At 47.0% G+C, this 18,141-nt stretch overlaps 1 protein-coding gene across 1 annotated transcript in view; it reads right to left on the reverse strand.

Annotated features, from left to right (window-relative positions):
- The window catches only part of ACBD6 (acyl-CoA binding domain containing 6), a 44,940-nt gene that overhangs the window by 26,119 nt on the left and 680 nt on the right, over positions 1-18,141 (reverse strand). Inside the window, exons 2-4 of the mRNA XM_031554972.1 lie at positions 18,061-18,138; positions 14,149-14,213; positions 13,095-13,191 (exon numbers count right to left, since the gene is read on the reverse strand). Of these exons, the coding sequence (XP_031410832.1) occupies positions 13,095-13,191; positions 14,149-14,213; positions 18,061-18,138 (240 nt within the window). The remainder of the gene's footprint in view (positions 1-13,094; positions 13,192-14,148; positions 14,214-18,060; positions 18,139-18,141) is intronic.

The following is an 18,141-nucleotide window of genomic DNA, read 5'->3' on the forward strand; positions in this document are numbered from 1 at the left end:
CCACGTGTGTGAAGGGGTTACTCTCAAAGTGCCAGCTAAAGAACCACAGGCAGGTAGAGGAATTCGGAACAGCACAGCAACAAATCTTCTTGAAGGACTGCACACAAGTGCCAAAGCACAAGCAGTGTCACGTAAGAGATCCAGGAAGAGGTCGTAAAGAAAGGCAAAAATGCCTTAAGAGGCACTGGAATTTCCTAATTTATCCCTAATTCTTGTTCATTGACTTTTTGCTGCTTATGTACACATACAGCTGATCTCAAAGTCACTATTACTCCTGACAGCCAACTTAGGTAGGTGGATCTGGTTGACCATAGCTAGCATAAATCACAGGCAAATGCGTGCTTCTGTATGCAGCAGCCGTACTCATTAAGAGGCATTTCCAACTCCCCTGACTCCCGATGCATTTTGGAGCAAGGCGGGGAGCTCCAGCAAGGAATCATCGTTCTCAAGTGTCAAGCAGAGCTGCAGGAAAAAAGCCATGCTCCTCCTGGAGGGGACAGCAGAGCAGCCCCAGCCATACCTCCCGGCACTGTATTTGTCAATAAAAGCTTGGCTCGAGTCAAGGTACAATCTCATCTGGACTGGCTGTCATGGACAATGCTGCTCCAGCCAGCCTCAAAGCCTGACAACCTCCTTCTGAACAGAATGGAAATACAGGGACTAATATTTGCTAACATCATTAATTCATTTTTTGTCCCTGCTCCCCCATCTTCCTTTATCCACCACGTCAAGGCGTATACCTTCGAATTGTTGTCAGCCATCAAACAGACACTGTGTCCCGGTTCAGAGGTTAACATACAATGACAGACACATTAAAAAACCCTGTCCGATGCCTCACTGACAATTTCAGCTCCATCTCCTCCTCAATGCGACAGTAGCTCAAAGTCACTTACAAGCTTTAACTACATTAAAGTCTAATTGCGATTGAAAAATAAAGGGGAAAGATAGTTTTATCATACTAAGCATTATGGAAGCGAAAAACAATTAGGGAGACAAACATTTTCTTTGCCGAGGTTTTGAGTCCACCTTCTATTTTGGTCTTAAGAGTCTCCCATGATTACAGCACGATCCATTTCTCCTCTTGCAGCAGGAGGAAAATGATCCAAGAGAAGTAGTCTGCTGTAAAGTGGCTGGTTTGGGGTTTAGCTTCTGGCTGTATCCCTGAAGACAGGACAGGGCTTTACTGCTTTTCATCTCATAGCCCAAGCTTTGTCTCAATGTACACAAAGCACGCTGCCACAGATTTAAGATGCCACTTCCACAGTCCTTCTGATGCCCCACTGCCACGTGCCAGAGCTCCTTGCAGAGATGGAAGTGAGCTTCCTGCTGGCGGGGAGCTGCGAACGCATTTGACCTCGTGGTACACAGCAGCAAGAACAGCAAAAGTTTCAGCTGGAGATTGTTATTATTATTAAAAACTTGTAATCTAGCAGAAAAGTTAAGATTCTAGGCAAGGATTAGGACATCCCAATCCCAGTACAGGACATTGCAGATTTACTCAGAGCAAAATGAGACCTCTGTTTGATGAGTTCTGCACATGCAGGCACACAGCACACACAGCAGCAACAGCTGGATGACAAAGGCACGCGGCTGCATCACGTTGCACACCCCTCAGCTCATGGATTCCCTTGCTGTAAAGGCACACATCTCTCCTGCTTTCCTCCATACTGCGAACCTTCAAGCAGATTTGCATATATTTAAGATAAAGAAAGCTATTAAGGAAAAAATATATTTGTCCTCCAACGTGCACTGGCTAATTCGTTAAAACACCCAAGACAAATTCAGCATCGTCACAGAGTTTGGACATGGAAGAGTGAGACAACTTCAATGCAAGCTATGGCCAGGCTCGAGCATCCCAGGCACTGCCGAGCACAGAAGGAGCTCTTTGAGGTTACGTTTAGGTGTCTGTGATGCTGCCTGCTCTTTCTGAGCCAATGCACCAGGAGTCAGAGGGGCAGCAGTACCTGGCTTAAGAGAAGGAGGTGAGAAATACTCCCTATAAAATTTAAACACTCCTGCAGCAGTGAATACCCAGAACCGAGGCTTCAGTCAGCACGAGTGCTGTCCTGAGCCTGGAGGAGCTGCAGTGTGGGATGCCTGCAGAGCTTTGCTTGGTGGTGGCAGGAGGAACCTGTCCTGAGCTACACCTCCCAATGCTGCCCCTGGGGGAGGCTCAGCAGCTCCGGCTCAGCTGCCGTGAGGGATAGCAGTGTCCCCTAACCCTTCAGCTCCTGTGAAGTTCGCCTTAAATCCTTGGAGCGTGCTGATTGAGTTGTAATTAAGCTGCATTGTCTCAGGCGACAAATCTGACAGGAGACACTCCAGAGATAACCCAGAGGCAGAGCTCACAGAGTGCTCTGGCAGCTGCCATGTCCCCTTAACCCTCTGGATTAACATTTCTGGGCACCATTTGAGGAGAAAGGGTTATTGGGGAGGCAACAAGAACACGTGAACTCTCCTAAAGTTTCAGCCACTCTCCCCTTCCTCTCCCCATGCCATGGCCTGGCTATCCCCCTGGGAGGGGAACTTGGGCAGACACTAATTGTATTTGACAGCAGCAATTACACGCAAGGCTGGAGATTAGAAGCTCGTTAATTGTGTGTGCCGTAATTGCTGCCGCCTTTCCCTTGGCTGGCAGAGGCCGGAGCCAGCAGAGCAGAGGCAGGAGGGGTGCTGCACCCAAATGCAGGTGGTCCGGGGCTGAGAGGAGAGGTCTCCTCTCCCCAGTGGCTCCTGACCCTGCACAATGAGGGCCGGGTGGCCAATGAGGCATGAAATGAGGACAAGCCGGGTGCTCTTCCGAGGCTGTTTTCCACCTGTATCCATCTGCAGGGTCTGGCTGAGCAGCGTGCTAGGTGCAGACAGAGGGAAGGTAAATATTAACCCTTCGGGGCAATGTTGCTAAAGGAAGATGACAATTGCCCCCTGTAAGATTAGGTGCTATATTAAATATCTCAGTAGCATTCATAAAAGTCCTCTCTTTTCCACTAAAACCCACAAGCTCAGCATTTCTCTCTGCCTTACAGACTACCAGATAGGTGCAAACACGATGATCCCTTCCAGAGGCAGTCCCAGGCAGCCCTGCTGGGCAGCCCCTTTCAGGACAAGCTCTGTGCCCTCAGCACCAGCAGGACTTGTGCACCCCATAACCAGGGCTGCCCCGTTCCCCTCCCACTGCCCTTCCCAGCTCTGTGTCTCATCACCTGGAATGCTTTCAGGAGACCACTGAGGATCTCTCTGCACAATCTGAGCAAGCTGTCCCATGCAAAAAGCAGCAGGACATCCCCCAGGATGGTGCATGGATGGGTTTGTTCTTTTGATATTACTGAGATAGCGATCACAGCTTTTCCTCTTCTAAACATAATCTGAGATGAGGATGAAATATTTGCCTAGCTAAAAGCTAAAAACAAACATGCTGCTATTAACGCCCACGTGCTGCACGTTTATACAGAGCTGCAGTTTAAAACAAGGCTTCAGAGAGTACTCCATTAACATATAATGAGTTAATTAAAAACTGTAGCATAACACAGCTGGAATTTGGTCGTAAGGACAGTCAGGGGAGGGGAAATAAATGTGAAATGCCTGACAGAACTGTGAGCAAGCTTTATGGTTGCTAGTAGCTCTGATTTCATGACTCAGCGTACACAATTTACCGTGCACATGAAATGAAATATCACACTCGGCCAACAAACATAATGCAGCAGCTCTTAGGATGTTTTTTGATGCGTGGAGCTTTTTCTTTTGTTTTCAGTGGAAAAACAGAGAGGTAGGGGCCTTATTCACACCATGCCCAAAGTGCCTATGGCAGCATCATCCTCCATGCTGCAGCCCTGTGGTTGCCTGGCCACCATCACCACAAGCTGTCGCCTTCTGCAACCAGCTTTCCCAGCCACGTAAAGGCACAGATCCCTACCCTCTGTCTGAATGTCACCAGGTGGAAGCCTACAACTCCCCACCTAGAAATCAAAGCATTAGTGAGATAAGCCCACAGATTCCATCCAACTCCCTGAATTTTTAACAGTCTCTGACACAGCAAGAGCTTCGACTACTCTGAAAAATAGGATTTTTTCATTAGAGTTTGCACCTTCCTCCATTTGAAATAGCTGAGCAGCAATTTGACATGGTGCTGGCACGAGCAAAGCACAGTGATTCAAAGCCCAGCTCCTGAACACACACCTCAAGCTGCAAGCAGAGCAGAGTGGCCGCGCTCCTCCAGCCTCTACCACTGCCTCGCTTCCCTACCCAGTGCAGAGGGCTTGGGAGCTCCATGTCAGCCTCTTCTGGGTTTACGGGCACTGCAGGAAGGCTTTGGGGTCCATGGATGCAAGGGAGACTTCACGCTGCTTTGGAAGCCAGCAGAAACTCAAGACTGAGCAGACAAAACATCTCTTACCGCTGGTCTTCCACACCTCTCCTGCCAACACCAGCAAACTCCCATTTGACTTTCCTCCTGTTCCAAGCACTCTGTTATGCTCAGGCTAACATTCAGCCCACTGAAAGCTTCATTTACCAGCTCGCTTTGGCCACCGAAGTTTCTGATTAAGGTTTGACTGCAGGTTGAGTTGCTTCTCACACCACACCACCACCACCCATTTCTGCTCACAAAGCCACTCCATACAAGCAGGCTTTTTAACTGCTTATCTCTACTTTTGTTAACGGAGAGAGAAGCAGCACTGCTGCTTGTCTGCAATGAGCAAAAAGCTGCATGTGCCAACAAAAGCCCCTCCTTGCCAGAAATAGCCACCTCTCATGACAGAACAGAAGAGGCAAGACCTGGTTGTCTCAGTCACTTCAGCTTGCAGTCCGACATCCCAATAAATCGGGACTTTCAAGTTGAGTATCAGGAAAAACTTCTTCTCAGGAGTGGTTGGGTACTGGCAAAGGCTACCCATGTTGCTGGTGGACTCAGCATCCCTGGAGGTGTTACAGAATTGTGGTGATGTGGCACTGAGGGACGTGGGCAGTGGTGGGGATGGATTGGGGCTGGACTTGGTGATCTCAGTGGTCTTTTCCAACCCCAATGATTCAATGATTCAAATTCACCCTTGCCATCTCAAACAAAGCAAAGACCTCAGGCTGGCCTGCAAATACAAACAAATCAGGTTCCTTCTGCACATCTATTAAGGGGGAAAGAAAAAAGCAACCGAATCCCTGCTACGCAAAAGTCATACAAGTATCTCACCTCATTCTGTTAGTTCTGGTCATCACTGAATATCCATAGTTTGAACTAACGTACTTTATATTATTCAGTTTCCTGTGCTGTACCTGGCTGGGATGCAATGTTTAAACCCACCAGTAAGCCAAGTGTCATGATGTCGGGACGCTGCACACATTGCTATGCTATAGCAGTGCTCAGCGTCAACAAGGCACAGCCATATCCCTGATTATTTTTCAGAATGCATTTCAGAACAGTACAGGATATATATATGTATTTTATGAATTATAACGAGATGATGGAAATGAATTCATTCGCATATTCAAAAGGACTAATACTTCATCTTTGCTTAAATGTTTAACCAAAAGCTCCACGCTAGGGGCTAAAAATGATAAACCCTCCAATTTCCTGCTTGCAATCCCAGAAGACAGCTGCTACAACATCCCTGAGCAGCTGCAAGAGAATATGTGATGCTGCACACAATGCACTAACGCTACAAAACAGTGGCACTGCTGGATCCGGGCTGGAAAAATAAAAGCATTCTTACAAGCAGAAGTTAGCAGAGCTAATAAAACTGCGTAGCTGCTATGCAGTAGGTTCCAGCAAGCTTACATGGAGGGAGAGAGAAGAGGTAATCCTGTAAAGTGAAAATGTTTAGGAATAAAACAACACAGAGAATCTCTGCACAGGATTCCAGTGTAGCTTTTAATACATAATTTTGCATTGTTGCTTTGCTTTCTAAACTTCAACCTTACTAAAATGCCAGCTTGCAGCTTGGCACCGTTTATTTCAATCAATTGCTCGAACGAGGTTTGCAATGTCATAAATTAAAGCTGCGAAGACCATAAATTTTCAGGGAGATGTAAAATCAAAGAGAACAATCCAGGCAACTCCCAGGGGTGGGAGCCCAACACATGCTCCAGCTGTTGAGCTGTATGCGCTGTGTTAGTGCCCTCCTTTCCCCCAAACACACTGGGGGGGTACAGGGTTACCTTCACCTCTTGAGCCAGGGCTTGCATGCTCAGTATTCCATGCTGCTTTTAAAAGCTGTGCTGCCTGTGAGGGGAGCAGCTTCTCGACCTCAGCTCTCCCCAGTCCACTGCACAGCCTGGTGATGGCCTACAGAGCTGGTGCTCATCATCACTTCAGAGCTCAGCTTTCCACCCGAGGTCTGGGCTGCTTTTTCCCAATGACATCCAAGAGATCTCGTACCCCTGCTGCAGTGGCTCCAAGAACGAGTGGTGGGAGGTGTTTGCAGGACAGTGCACTGGTGCACCTGTAAGTTCAACCTTACTGCTTGTGGGAGGCTGATCACCACCATCAGCAGGCCCACAGCAATCCCTGCCAGCATTCTGCCCTCGTTTGTTTTCTTCAGACTAATAACTGACACTTGGATAAAAAACCAACCAAAACAAATAGTCAGATAAGACATTCACAGGGAGGGAACGGAACGACAAGAGGGAATGGTTTTAAAGTGAGACAGGGGAGATTTAGGTTAGATATTAGGAGGAAGTTTTTCACACAGAGGGTGGTGATGCACTGGAACAGGTTGCCCAAGGAGGTTGTGGATGCCCCATCCTTGTAGGCATTCAAGGCCAGGCTGGATGTGGCTCTGGGCAGCCTGGTCTGCTGGTTGCTGACCCTGCACATAGCAGGGGGGTTGAAACTGGATGAGCATTGTGGTCCTTTTCAACCCAGGCTATTCTATGATTCTATGATCTGAACAAACCCCAAAGTACCCCCAATGGAGAGAAGCAGGGATGCAGGCAGTGCTGCACCGTGTGCTGCCAGCCTTAAGGAGCACAGCCACTGTGCTACATAGCCCCCACTTCACACGATGCTGTTAAATGACTTCCATGCTACAAAAGAAATACATTCACTATTTGCACAGTTTCTGACCTCGCAGTAGGACAAGCCATAAATTGAGGCATTAACCCAAACGGCACAGCAGGCGTCTGAATGCTGGTGGCAGGCACAGCCCCACACAGGTCCTCTACTCCCTGCTCTTCCCATCCCCCTTGTAATCCTGCCCACACGCCCTGCCTCTCTTCCTCAGCCACAAACAGTGGCTGCTTGGGCAGATTATCAAGGGAGACATCTGTTTGGCTGATAGACAAAACAGGAAAACACCATGGGTGCACTCATTTTGTTTTCACAACACTGTTTTTTCTAATGCATTTCTTAGTTTCCCAAAGAAATTGTCAGCCTGCAGTACCAGCCAGGAAATCTGCAGATTTTGCCCTGAAACTGCATTATATGATTTACCACTTGCTCTTGTAATTCTTAGAAGCTGACCACACGTCGAACCTATAAACTGCAGAAGAGCAAAGCTTCTCAGTCCGGGCAGAAGAGGACAAATGTGAGTGCTGAGCTCAAGCTTACAAAAACTGAAGTCTGGCTTTCAAAATGCCTGTTAACATATTTTGATACCGAGTTCATACCGAGTCGCAGCAGAAATGCCAAGTTGCCCTGGAGGTGCTACTTAAACACAAGAGGGTCATCAATTTCTGTCGATGGTTAAAATAGTTCAGTACCACACTGTGAAGCCCACAGAAAACGTACACACAGCTCTGCTGCAAGTCCAGATTGTTCTGCCTTCACTGTATCCTTGAATTGCAAACGCCCATTCTCATGTTTCGGTTTCCCTTAACTTGCCTGTTACAACTAAAATGTGATAGGGATAGGCTTAACATGAAGAGCAAGGGAGAGGGCAGGAGCCCCCCGTGCTGGGGCAGCTGCCCACCCGATCACAGGTTGCCCTCTGCAGTGCTTCATAAGGAAACAGCCACTGAACAAACCCATCTGCTCCCCAGTTCACCGCGCTGCCCTGACCCTATTGCTATTTCGTTCACTCTGAAGTTGGCTTGCCTTTTGATGAAGCTATTTCATACCCAGGGTGCTCTCCTGGCTGCTCCCAGTGCTCGCTCACCACCAAGAGGCATTCCACCATCCCACTCCCACTCGCTGCTTGGCCTGAAGTGCGGTGAAATCGGTCCTCCCTACCCAGACACAGCACAGGACAATAGCTGAAATACAGACTTCTTCTCTGTAAATGTCAGCACTGGAATTTCAAACATCTGAGAGCTTAAAAAAGACATTTGGCAAATGTTTATTTTCTTTGAATCCACGGTCTCTCCCTGCTCTGCCTCAGAGATGTGTCTCTGCTGTTCAGATTTCAAAGATGCATCTTTGCTCGTTACACAGTGCAAACCTCACTGTGGGCATTATAGGTGAAGTCGCATTGCTAGTCAAGCACAAGTTAAAATACCCTTTTTTTCCCCCCAGTATACGCATAGAAAATCATTAAGTGCTTCAACACATTTTTGCAGTTAGAGCCAACAAAGCCTCTGACAGGAGAAGGGGGCCCTGCTGAAGTCAGTACTGAGACACACTGTTGGGATTGGAACTGGTAGATGTGCAACGTAAGAAATAGCAAAAGGAAGTATTTAGAATCAAGAGATGCCAAAACTGCAATCAGCAAATGAAAGGCTAAAACTGATGAGTAGATCTGGATGCTTTCTCTATTATTTATTTTTATTATTTAAGCTGTGCTATGCAACCCCCTTGTTACAAGAAATGCTCGGTAACCACTCACCGCAGTGTGTGGTGCAGCTTTCCACTACATCAGCTTGGAAAACCCAGGGTTTTACATCCAATGGGATCTGTGTGACATCAGTTACATGCCAGAGAATAGAATTATGGTGTTTGTGGAAATGGAAACATGGCCACCGAGAACGTTTGCCTCAAAACTGACGAGCACTAAAAGTGCCCAAAGGAAAGACAGCGACAAACGTGAGAACCAAGTGACTGCACAGAGCTGCAAGAGTTTGTGGATTTCCCCAAATGACCAAACCCGCTGCTGACAGCAAGGTAATGCTGCAAGGGCAGGGCCTGCAGAGCCAGAGTGACAGCAGGGTCAAGGTGTGCGTGGGCAGTGCTGCAGGTGGCTGCCAGGGAGAGCTGAGGGACGTCATTGCCAAACTCACACACACGCATCAGCAAAAGCCACTGAAAGCAATGTGTCACTTGCTGCCAGGAAAGCAGCAAGACAACAGGTGAAAGTCTGAGAAGCAGAGCAGGCAGGACACATCTACCTCTCTGAAGGACCCCAAGCAGTCGGATGTGTTGACGGCATGAAACGTTTCTATTTAGGAACAGAAAACACAAAAGAACTGCTTCATAAATTATTCTGTTTTGGAGGAAGAGCGAACAGACTTGAAGGACAGGTGATGTCTCTGAAATATGTAAATGGCACTGAGCTGGTCCAAGCAATTACCTTTTCATTGCCTGGAACTTCAGACTAAAAGGAATGACTCACAAGAAAGAACAAGAAACAAAAGATGTGCTAAAAGGTAGAAGATGACGAAGGTAGATGGCATCGAGAGGAGAATCGAGGCGAGCGTGGAAGAGCTGAGTCCTGGCCTCTGAACAGCTGCTCCTGGGAAGAAGAGCAAAACAACCTACAGCACGGCACATCAGAAGACCATGCCAACGTGGGGGAGCTAGCTGCAAAAGCATCCAGAAAGGCAACCGTGATGACTAGTTCTAAACTTGTGAGTTCAAGAGAAATATAGCAGCTCTGTGAAAGTAAAGATCACGGATCTCACCTACTTTACTGTATATCTGCTATTTTAAAGCTTTCCTAGCAAAGAGAATTGCTGAAAATAATGCAGTCTGATGATTTATTGCTGTTAAAGAAAACTGCAGGCATGAATGTATCAGACAGCCCGGTAGTGAGAAGGGTGAAGGCAAAACTAAAAGGCACTGGAAACATCCACGGAGACGAGCCAACAGCTGTGCAACTGATGTGAAAAGCAGCATCTGGGCCTCACAGAGCAAGATATAGCTGTGGCTGCCATATCTCCACATGCAGTTGTCTCCTAATCATCTGCAGGTACTCCAAGCTCTGGGTAGGAAGGAAAAGGAGAAAGTCAGATTTTGGCTGTTGGTGGTATTTTCAGTGCTCTGCACACAAATTCGGGATGCTCTTTCTGCATCAGCATGCATCCACTTCATTTTCTTCCATCAGAACCAAAGAAAGATTACTAAATTATAGCAATTACAGTCTGATGCTGAAAATGTACTAATACAGAACCTGCAAGGTCAATGTGAAAGAATGAATCAAGGAAAGGATCAAGAAAAGTGAACAGAGACGTGGATCTATAGAGGCTGCATAAGAAATACTGTGTACATTTAGTGCCACTCTTTTCATTAAGAAAAATACTGACAGCCCAAAGGCTGCAGAACAGCAATAAATCATTTGGGGGGGAGATATTAAGAGAAGTTTTAAATTTTGTGTACTTAGTGCTAAAAGATTAAGACATTATATACCCTTTGGGAATACAGGAAATGGGGAAGAGGAAGGACTGAAAATAACACAAGAAAACTTGTAAACTGTATAATGAGATATGCAGATATGCAGCACCCCTGTACTCTGATTACTATTTATGATCCTCTAACAGAAATGCTAAGTCACAGCCTGAAGCAGTGACTGAGCACCTGGTGGAAGGCAGGGCCAACCCGGGGAGCTCAGGTGTGTGCAATGAACCTGAGTGACCAGAAGAGGTGGAGCCAGGATCCACCCCTTCCCAGATCTCATTTAAGGGTTGGCAGTGGAGGTGAGAGCATCTCTTGCTGGAGATCCTTGCCTAGCTGTGGTCTCCTGAAGGTAAGCAGCTTTCTTCCTTTATTTTTGGGTCCGCTGCATTTGGGTTCGTTCACATTTGCTGTAGACTTTTCCACCCTCCTGTTATTGTGGTACTTTCCACCCTGTTATAGCATTACAGTTCCACAGTAATTTGGAAGCTCAACTTTTCACATTTGTAACAAGCTCTTTATCCCATGTTATTCAAGCAGCGGGAGCATTTCATTTGTAATCTACTGAGCACAAGAAGAACTCAAAAGAGAAAAGAGCCCAGCAGGTGAGCATGTAAAGGAGACAGTGACAGCGATGAAGAACCTTGTGATGTTCTCACAGGTCTTTCTTATAAATCCAATTTGAATTTGGAAGAGTGAAATAGCCATTATCCTACCACCATGCCTGATGTGTTCAACTCCCTCATTTGGAAGAGCAGAGCTCCCTCTTGTGGCTCCTGAATGTGGATGTGGCAGGAAAAAACAGAGAGAGGGAAGGATGAGAGACTTCTCGTGGGATTTTAGCTGTAGAAAAACGGAATTAAAATGAAAACACAGTAGGGAGGACAGGTGGATTCTCTTAAAGAAAGTACTGTTGCCTGTACTTGAATGCTGACTCTGAAATTGCATTCTCTGATATTCTAACTTCCTCTGTTAGGCCTTTCTGCAGCTGAACGGACTTCCATGAAAAGCTCTCAGACCTCTTAACAGGTTTCTGCTTCTAGCTCAGTCACAGGTGAGGGGTAAGGAAAACAGAATAAGGACTACAGTGAAGGCACAGGCAGTGCCATGCGCTGGAGCTGTTTGAGTAAGAAAACTACTGGTGTCAGGAAGCCAAGAAATACACACCTGATTATGAGAGTGAGAGGTTTATGTACTGAAATGCTGCAACAACAAGCATCTGAAGAGAGAAAATAGCACTTCTTAAAACTACCAGGCAGTCTTAGCCCTGCCATTAGCAGAGAAGCTTCTGCTCAAGCCCTAGCACTGCTCTTTCCTCCTGCAAACTTCCTGCACCAACTATCCAAAACCACAGGAGGATGGAGCCACACACCAGTAAGCAAATGCCCGTGCAATAGCATTACTCTGCACTGCGTGGTGTCTGCTGAGCCCTGTGCATGGGGTACGTGAAAGAGAGCTCTCTCACCCATTCATTCCTCACTTGAAGGGAGGAGCATCACTGCAAACAGCCCTTGTTTGGAAGAACAGAGTTGGATGACTGCAGGATGAGTTCTTAAAAAGGATTTGAAGACCACCAGGTTGTTCTCCTAGCAGAGAGCTTCGTAAGCCCAAGGGATAACTGTGAAAAAGAGTAGCCCTTTGAAGCAAGGAGGGGAAATGTACCCAAAGCAGAACCTGTCACAGCACTCTTAATGAACCCCAGCTCTACTTGGTAGTCTCTAAATGACATTACCTCTCTGCTGCAAAAACAGGACCAAACCCATGGAACACCAACTGGCAGAGAAGCAGCAATCACTCTTATGAGTCCAGAACAGCACCAGAATGTAAGAGGGAATCAAGATCTTGATTCATAGGCTGGTGCTCACACAAGATCCTGCTTCCAGAGTGTAGGACAAAAAAAAGAATCAATTTCTTACCGTGAAAAGAAATTACCATGCTGTCAGCATTTTGCTATTAGTGAAACATTTCCTTTCTAACTCCAGTTAAAAGCAATATTTTTCTAAAGAGCAATCCTCTTAAAAAAATTGTATAGAAATCAGTTTATAAACAGGGAGATATCCTTAAATACTCAATCAAGTAATAAACCTAGCAGATGAAAGGCAGACTAATTAAAATAACAGTACAATCTCCCTTTGACAAACGCATACAGGACTCAAAAATACGCTTGTTGGAGTACCTAATCATAATCAGATTTGGTAATTTGCTGTATCAAAACAAAAAGGAAACATTTTCAGAATTGATCATTCAGTTCATGTCACTTTTATGGAGATTACTTTCTATTGATCAACATTTAAATAGTAGTTGAAAAGAGAAAGATGAGAAAAGGATAAGAAGTATCTTTACATGCTACATACAGCATGAACCGATAAAAGCAAAATGAATTAGATCTCTATAGCCAAATCAACCCTACACATGGGCTCACTGTAATGAAGATAATTACAAATGAAAAAGATGGCTCTTCGTGCTTTGGCCTTAACAAAAGGGGAGTTTTAAAATGAAGTTAGAGCTTAATATGCTCAGAATGAAGTTTCCTATGCAGTAATTATGTTCTGCGTGAAGCTGAACCATCGTTGGCTTCCGAAGGGCACAAATGCTGGTTTGTTTTCTGAACAGCACTTCCTACCTGTGGATTCCAGCTGGGGTCCAGTTTTTTCACTGTAGCAACGTACTCCTGCATAGCCTGATGAGGACTGGTGTCTCCCAGGGCTTTCCAAGCTTCCCTAGGGCAGAGAGCAATGTATCAGTGAGCCTCCCTGAGACAGAACAGCGTGTTTTTATGGTGTCATCAGTGAACGAAGGAAGAAGATCGATTTATATGTTTTCAAGGGGTGTAAAGCCACCTCCCATTCAGTTTGAAGTGGTCAACTTCTCAGTGAAGCCATGAATGGCTAGTGCAGGTGCAGCACTTTGCTGTGAAAGCATCTTTAAGGGTATCTAGATCTAGGTTGGAACACGTTTTGTGTTCTAACTTAGGTTCAGCTAGCTTGGCTGTTTTTACAGTGTTCAGCCTGGAGAAAAGAAGGCTGCAGCCTTTCAGTACCTAAAGGGAGCCTACAAATAGGAGGGGAATCGACTCCTTAAAAAGGTAGATAACTGCAGGACAAGGGGAAATGGTTTGAAGTTGAGGGAGGGAAGATTTAGGTTGGATGTCAGGGGGAAGTTCTTCACAGAGAGAGTGGTGAGGTGCTGGAACAGCTGCCCAGAGAGGCTGTGGATGCCCCGTCCATCCCTGGAGGTGTTCAAGGCCAGGTTGGATGGGGCCCTGGGCTGCTATGAAATGTGGAGGTTGGTGGCCCTGCATGTGGCAGGGGGTTGGAGACTCATCATCCTTGAGGTCCCTTCCAACCCTGGCCATTCTGTGATTCTCATGGTATGCAGCCAATTCTGGATGTGGAAGGTGAAGACAGGCTGGGCTTTTATGTCCACAGGAGGCAGTTAGCTGTAAGCTGTTCAGGTTGAAAATTCTGACTTGATGATGTCTGCTGCATTGCAGGCCTGCAATACCAGTAAGACCAGTATCCCTCTTCTTACACAAGAAAGACTATGTTTTTGTGAAGACAATCCTATATTAAAAGCCATTCAGTGGCAGGCTCTTTGATGTGACATCCTCAAAGTGAGGTCTGTAACACAACACAGAGTAGAACCAGAAGTCTCTAAGAGTTATGATTTCCTCTTACCATTTCTGCTTCCCCTCAAAATCAAAGAAGCTTGGCTTTGGAGTGTTACAGGTTCCGAATTTCACCTAAAAAATAAAAAATAAAAATTCCTTATGTTAGAACAAATCAAGTGGAACTCCTGAATGGTCTGAGAGGCATCCATCCAGCTGTATGGGAAGCACCAGCTGCCAGTGAGCTGAGGCCTGAGCAGAAGTGCCTGAGGTGAAGCAGTGCGATGGGAGGAGGCCGCAGTGGCAGAACCAAGGCAGGGTTACAGATGGGCACTGCTGCAGGAAGAGTGTGGTCTTGTACACGGCTTTTGTGGCTCAACTCTTGTTCAGGAACACCAGAACAGACATGGCACCCAAACTAAAGCAGATGGACAAGAAATCTTTTATTCAGCGTGAAATGGACTTGGTGCCAGCAGGACTTCTGTGGCCGGCTTTCCACAGAAAGGCATCCCGACATGACAAGCACAAAACCATTTCTGTCAGTGCGGGGTGCAGCTCAATGATCTTCGAGGTCCCTTCCAAGCAAAGCCATTCTATGATGCTGTGGCCTGCAGGAGGGCAGGGGCTGCTGGCAGAGCATCCTGTTAGCCAAGCGAGACCCAACTGCCTTCACCCTTCTTGCTTAGAAATGAAATACGCCCCAGCGTTCAGGCAGGTGAAGTGCTTAAATCAACCTCACCTTAGCAGGGTGGGGATTTTCTGCTGAGGAGAGAATCATTAATCAGGCTTTAAAGAGAGCGTGCCTACACTGAGAGATATTTATTAGTTACACTATGTTTTCATTTAAGTGTGAGAGACTGTGACTGAAATTAATTTGCCGTGCATCTGACTGCCTGTGAGTAAGCAGTCCATCCAAATTAGGATCCCAGCTGGCCTGTAAAACAGTGCACTGCGTTCCATGGAGGAAGAAGGGAAAGGACAAGCAGCAGTTAAGCCCTGTAAATCAATCACCATTCATTTGTACTGCCAATGCTTTCTCCTGTGCTCAGATGTGGTCTGGACCATTTGTTTTATACAACAAAACATGGAAATAAAATGCAAACTCATCATGTGAGCAGAAAGTGCCTGCCTGGCAGTTCTTTGGTTCGGCGTGCAAGCAGGCCAAGTCAGACAAAAAAAAATCCCATCTTTTTTAATTGTTTGCTGCCATCATCAAAACAAGAGGGCAGTTCCTTCTCTCTAGATTTGGCATTCAAAGGCTGTTCCAGCCCTGGAAAGATTGTTAGTAGCATCAATAGTAATACAAATCAGGGAACAGTAGTTAAATTTCATCCATCAAGGGGGGGGGGGAAGTGCTGCTGTGCCCTGCTTGCTATTTTGAGATATATTAAAAAGGCTTGCAGTGGTTTTGCTGGAGAGAAGAAAATAACATTCTTGGCTTCCCTCGCTTTGCTGCAGGACTCCATAATGCGTCAGAAACCAAACGGGAATTCAGCGTTGGAGGAGACTGGATGCCGAGGATGGTGATTTTTACCTAAATATATCAACATAAAAACTGGAAAGAAAAAAAAAAAGCGTGGTGTAGGACTCGGTCCTGTTGCTTTCAGTAGAAAGCCTCAAATGCTGTTTTTTCTCCCCAGCTAGCAGAAAGATAAGAGCTGTGTTAGTATTTGAAGGCAGAGTTCCTCATTCTGGATCCACAAAATAATTACTGATGGTCTCCAGGGGCTGACTGGTCACTTGGTGCTTAGCTCTCCTCATTTACAGTTCATCAGCTGCATGAAAAGCAGTGTGCAGCCAGAATGTATTAAGTGCTTTCCTAGAATTCTTCTCTGTGCAGCTGCCGGCAGGCTTTGCTCCTAAACCACTGAGAAGCAGCTCTGAATGGGAACTGCCTCATTTGTGGCAATTTAGAAGCTCTGGGAGAAGCCTTCACCTGACGGCTGGAGGTGACAGCACTCAGAAGAGTGCCTGCATAGACGGATGCTCAGAGCTGTGCTCAGTTAAGCTGGTTGTCAGCAGGGCACAAGGGAATCTAAGGAAATATCACACAAGGATGCTAATCCTGCAGACTGAGGGCAGCAGGTCCCTGCTTTGCTCGCAGTCACACTGCTAACGCTGGCTCAGTTCCATCCTCATCTTGCCACTGCAGACTCAAGGCATGGACTGCACAAGTGATTTGCCCAGAGCCTCGTGGAAAGCAGGAGGAGAAGCAGCACTCCAGCCCAGCGTCCTGCCATCCAGTCTGATCTTCCTCCTGTGCTGAGGCAGAGCCATAAACTCAGCACCATCAGCTGAAAAGCTCACTGGAGATGACAACTAAGCAATTCCCTCATTTTCGAGTCTCTGACACATAAACAAAATCAGAGAGAAAAGTAATAAAATCCTGAAATGGCCTCCAATAAAAGGTAATAAAATTCCAGGAAAACAGTTATATACCCAAACAGTTTGAAATAAATAATATACAGTATCTTAACAGAGAGCTCAGCTGTTACTGTCACCCCTTTTATGATGGTGCTGTGTCTTAAATCAAAGCCCTCAGTGACATAAAACACTAAACTGAGGAAAGACAAGGATGCCAAATCAAGGGCAGCGGACAGATCTGAGTCAGCACCTTTTGTGTGCTAGCAATACTACTGTCCACTGGAGTAATATATTAGCAGCCCATTATGCATACTGATACTGCTGCTATAATTAAATAGAGAAAACTTGCATTAAGCACCATCGTTTTGATTTAAAGCACAAAATGCTGCAGAACTCCAAGCTAGCAGAGCCTAACCCTGAGCTAGCTGTGCTAGCAAACTCTTCCTCTCCCCTGCCAGCACTGCCTGCTCCAGCATTGTGTTACAGCCTTCCTGGCCAGCCAAAGGCATGGAGGCCCAAAGCAGGAGGCACACAGGCACTGTTTGTGCATTCTGGGACAAGAGGAGATGGAAGATCTCTGGTTCCTCACCTGGAGGGGACTGGAGACCTGTGCTGACTGCAGTAGTTGCTGCCTTTTCTTGACTGGTATCACAACTTGTGAAACAGCTTCTGATTTCAGTAACTGCAGCTCTTCTGAAGCACCAGGAAACCCTCTGCTGCTGGCTGAGGGCTAAGTAACACCTCCTATTTGCCGTCGAGGACAGCTACAAAGCACTTGTAGGTGGTGAGAAGTGAGAGGTTATTTGAAACGAATCTGAGAATGCAGATAAGCCGCAGCAGAGACAACGCTATTTCTTTTCATCTCCTTCTATGCATGGCCTTAGTTCCTAGAAGCTCTCGTGGCACTTTCCCCCACCCTTTCCTTTCTCTTACAAGGAATAAAGAGCCAGAGACCTGTTGAAGCACCAGAAGACCTGAAGACAAAGCTCCCACGTGACCAGCCTGCTCTGAGACAATTAATGGCCCACAAACCACAGCTAAGGAGCCACCAGCTCAGGGGATAATTCAATACTGCATCAAAAAGATGGAAATGCTTTCGAGCAGCAGCAGGCCAGACAAGGGTATTCCACGTGAAAGAAAAATGTAACTTGGACTGTCTGCAGAATCATAGAATGGTTTGGGTTGGAAGGAACCTCAAACCTCATCAAACCCCAACCCCTGCCGTGGGTACGGCTGCCAGCCACTGGATCGGGCTGCCCAGAGCCCCATCCGATGTCCTCGGGCACCTCCTGCTGAGCAAAACAGACAGGGCCCAGTTCCACAGTCGCTTTTCAAGTGGATGCAAACTGAGCGGCCGGCAGTGCCGCCAGAGCCGTGTGCGCCCCATCCCTCAGTGCCCCGTGCCGAGGGGCTGCTGGGGGGCAGCCAGCCCCAGCCCAGGCAGGGACCAGCTGGGGGAGCTTTGGGGTCCCTCCGAGCTGGGAATGCTCCACAAGTGACCCAAGCACGTGGCAGAAACCAACCAGCTCAGCCTCCCGGCCCTTCCCCTCTTCCTCCCATCCCCTCCCCCCCGCAGGCGCCAGGCCTCTCGGCCCACTCGCAAGGCCCCGCGCCTCACCTGCTTGTAGCGAGCGTACAGGTACAGCAGCTGCTCCTTGCTGGCGCTGGGCAGCAGGGCGGGCAGCCGTTCGGCCGCCTG

The sequence above is a fragment of the Meleagris gallopavo genome, chromosome 10 (assembly GCF_000146605.3).
Source record: "Meleagris gallopavo isolate NT-WF06-2002-E0010 breed Aviagen turkey brand Nicholas breeding stock chromosome 10, Turkey_5.1, whole genome shotgun sequence".
NCBI lineage: Eukaryota > Metazoa > Chordata > Aves > Galliformes > Phasianidae > Meleagris > Meleagris gallopavo.